The 3,191-nt window shown below is 52.6% G+C and overlaps 1 protein-coding gene across 1 annotated transcript; it reads left to right on the forward strand.

Annotated features, from left to right (window-relative positions):
- The first annotated feature begins 2,242 nt into the window (after positions 1-2,242).
- Positions 2,243-2,755, forward strand: LOC136480564 (uncharacterized). The gene has a single exon (XM_066478069.1). The coding sequence runs from the start codon at positions 2,243-2,245 to the stop codon at positions 2,753-2,755; it is 513 nt and encodes a 170-aa protein (XP_066334166.1).
- The last annotated feature ends 436 nt before the right edge of the window (positions 2,756-3,191 follow it).

The raw sequence follows: 3,191 nt of genomic DNA on the forward strand, positions 1-3,191 counted from the left end.
CACCACTCTTCAACCTAATGAACTGCAGAGCTGCCTTACATACCGAGCATGGGAACTTCCCGTGGACACACCAGGCACTGAATAGACCATATGCTAGAAAGTCATGCATCGAGTAGTGGTACCAAATGTGCATTGTGAAGTTCCTCTTTGTAGCACGGTCGTATGTCAGTACCCCATGATCCCATGCACTGATCAACTCATCAATCAAAGGCTCCATGAACACACCCATATGTTTCCCCGGGTGACCAGGAATTATCAGCGACAAGAATATGTTCTGACGTTGAAGAAGGACGCCAGGGGGAGATTGAGGGGGATAATGAAGATTGGCCAACAAGTGTATGGGGCCGCCATCATTCCAAAAGGATTGAACCCATCTGTTGCAAACACAACACGCACATTACGAGCCTCTAGAGCTTTGTCAGCATAAATGCCATCAAATGTTTGCCATGCTTCACCATCTGATGGATGTACCATCTTGTTAGGATTGTATCGGATGCCATTTTTGTGCCATGTCATCTGTTTCACGGACTCCTCGCTCATGAATAGCCGTTGGAGTCTCGGTATGAACGGAAGGTACCGTAGGACTTTCATGGGGATTCCAAGCTGCTTCTTCTGCCCATCACTAGATTCTACCTCCACATACCTAGAGGTCTTACACTTTGGACAGTACTTTGCTTCCACGTGTTCTTTCCTAAAGAGGACGCACCCGTTCTCACAAGTGTGTATCTGCTCATACGGCATCTTAAGAGCTTTGAGGAGCTTCACTAACTCGTACATGTTCTTCGGCAGCGCGTGATCTACCGGAAGCAGGGTCCCAAAAACTGCCAGCATACTATCGAAGCAGTCTCGACTCATGTTATGCATGGACTTTAACCCCATTAAGCATCCAATGGCATTGAGTTGAGAAACATTTGTCTTGTCATGAAGGGGCCTCTTAGCCGACTCCATCATGCGATAGAATGCCCTTGCGGTTTCCTCTAGCTCCTGCTCCTTGGTTTCGTCCGTACATCGTACACCGAAGTGTGCTTGGTGGAAGTCATCCATCATGTCTGGTACCCCGCCATAACTATAAAACTCCTCTAAGCATGGCCTCAATGCCTCATCTCTAATACGATGGCCTTCACCATGGCACACCCACCAGGTATAGTCTGGCGTAAACCCAAACTTGCAAAGATGTTCCTCAATGACCTTCCTGGTTTTCCTATTCCTGTTTGCACATTCGATGCAGGGACACCACACCTCTGTCGCTGCTTGAGCACCCACACCAAATGCTTTGTCCAAGAAATCCTCAGTCTTCTGTATCCATTCACGAGTGACCTGATTCTGACTACGGTGGCCCATGTACATCCAATCACGGTTATCCATCATCTACCATATATATAATAGAGTAATATAACCATCAATAGCATATGCACCGCTTGCCTACTATCTAATAGGTAGGGATAGATCCTAATCCCACCTGCGGATGCGTAGATGAGGTTAGTTTCCATGCTCCGCTCCAATCCGAGATAGAATTTCGGCAGCACATCCCCGCTGTTCTCCCAATACACGTCCTGGAAGGGAGAGTGTGTATCTAGAGAACAACAGGGAGGTGCTGCCGAAACTCCATCTTGGACTGGACCGGACCATACAAACTAAATCATCTACGCATCCGCGGGCTGTCCAAATAACGTGGACAATCCAAAACAGATACGGTTGCAGATATGCAGAGATCCGCATACCTACGACCGTATCTCTTTTGGATGGGAGACGCCTAACTGGTTTACGTGATCTAGCTAGGGTTACGGACAAAGGGCTTATACCTAGGGTGGCGGTGGAGTGGAGAGGTGACGCGGTGCAGGCAGACCTGAAGGAAGACGCTCGGGGTACTCCGGGTCCCCTCCGTCGGGCTCTTCTCTACAAAACAAGAAACAATTTATAAGTTCAAAATTTCGGCAGAACCTCCCCTGTACGGGGAGGCTTCCAAAACCTGCAAGGAAAAAGACGGCACGATGGCCGACATCCACAATTTCGGCACGATGGCCGACACAGCGACATATGGCACGATGGCCAACACATCCACAAAAGGCACGAAGGCCCACTAGTCCAGAAATGGCACGAAGGCCAGCAATAGGCAGGAGGGGGCTTTACCTTGGGTGGGAGTGTAGTCGGGCGACGTGGAGTTGGGATCACCCTCGTCTTCGGCTAGACGCGGGGAAAACAGCAACGACCGCTCGGTGTGACGCGACGACATGGGGGTGTGATGGTCGTCAGCCTCTCCTTCTCCCCTCCTCTCTTCTCCCTTCCTCTTCTCCTATGCTCTCTGCACGGCCGGCAGGGGCGCACGGGGCCAGCCGGGGGCGCGCGGGGCCGGCCAAGGACGCGCTGGCCGCGGGGGTGGGCCACCGGCAGGCGTGGCCGGGGGCACGCGGGGGCCGGCCGGGGACGCGCTGGCCGTGGGGGTGGGCCACCGGTGGGCGTGGCCGGGGGCATGCGGGGCTGGCCGGGGACGTGCTGGCCACGGGGTGGGCCACCAGCGGGCGTGGCCGGGCGCGTGTGGGGCCGGCCGGGGACGGCCGAGGCGGGGGACGACGTGGCCCCGACGACGACGGCGCTCGACGGGCCGGGCTACTGCTCTGGCGGCGCGGGGATGGTGCGGGGCGGGCTACGGTGGCGCGGTGACGGGGCGGGGGCGGGGGAGAGGCTACGGCGGCGCGGGGGACCGGCGGCGGCGAGAGGAAGGGATGCGGGGCGCGCGGCCGAGAGGAAAGGCTGACTGGGCTGTGACCGGTCTATGTGGACTGGGCCTTTGCCGAGGGCCTAGATCTGGGGTCTCGGCAAAGTTGTTTTTTATTTTTTTAAAAAAACTCTTTGCCGAGGGCCCAGATTCGGGCTCTCGGCAAAGTTGTTTTTTATTTTTTTATTTTAAAACTCTTTGCCGAGAGCCCTTTGAGGCTCTCGGCAAATACAAAAAAAATTGTTTTTTTTCCCAAAATTTTTTTTGGTGGTTAACAATAATATTTAAAAGACATATTTAAAATTGGAGCTTTTTTATTTTATTAGCTATATTTAATAAGTTTATTTCATTTACTTGAATTCTTCCCGGTAATTCAAATTTGAACTGTAGGTGCATCGAATATTGGAATTGAGTGATTCAAAAAATCATATTCATGGTATTGCATGTGGTGTGAGACCGTATCCAGTGACAGATG

The sequence above is a fragment of the Miscanthus floridulus genome, chromosome 9 (assembly GCF_019320115.1).
Source record: "Miscanthus floridulus cultivar M001 chromosome 9, ASM1932011v1, whole genome shotgun sequence".
Classification (NCBI taxonomy): domain Eukaryota; kingdom Viridiplantae; phylum Streptophyta; class Magnoliopsida; order Poales; family Poaceae; genus Miscanthus; species Miscanthus floridulus.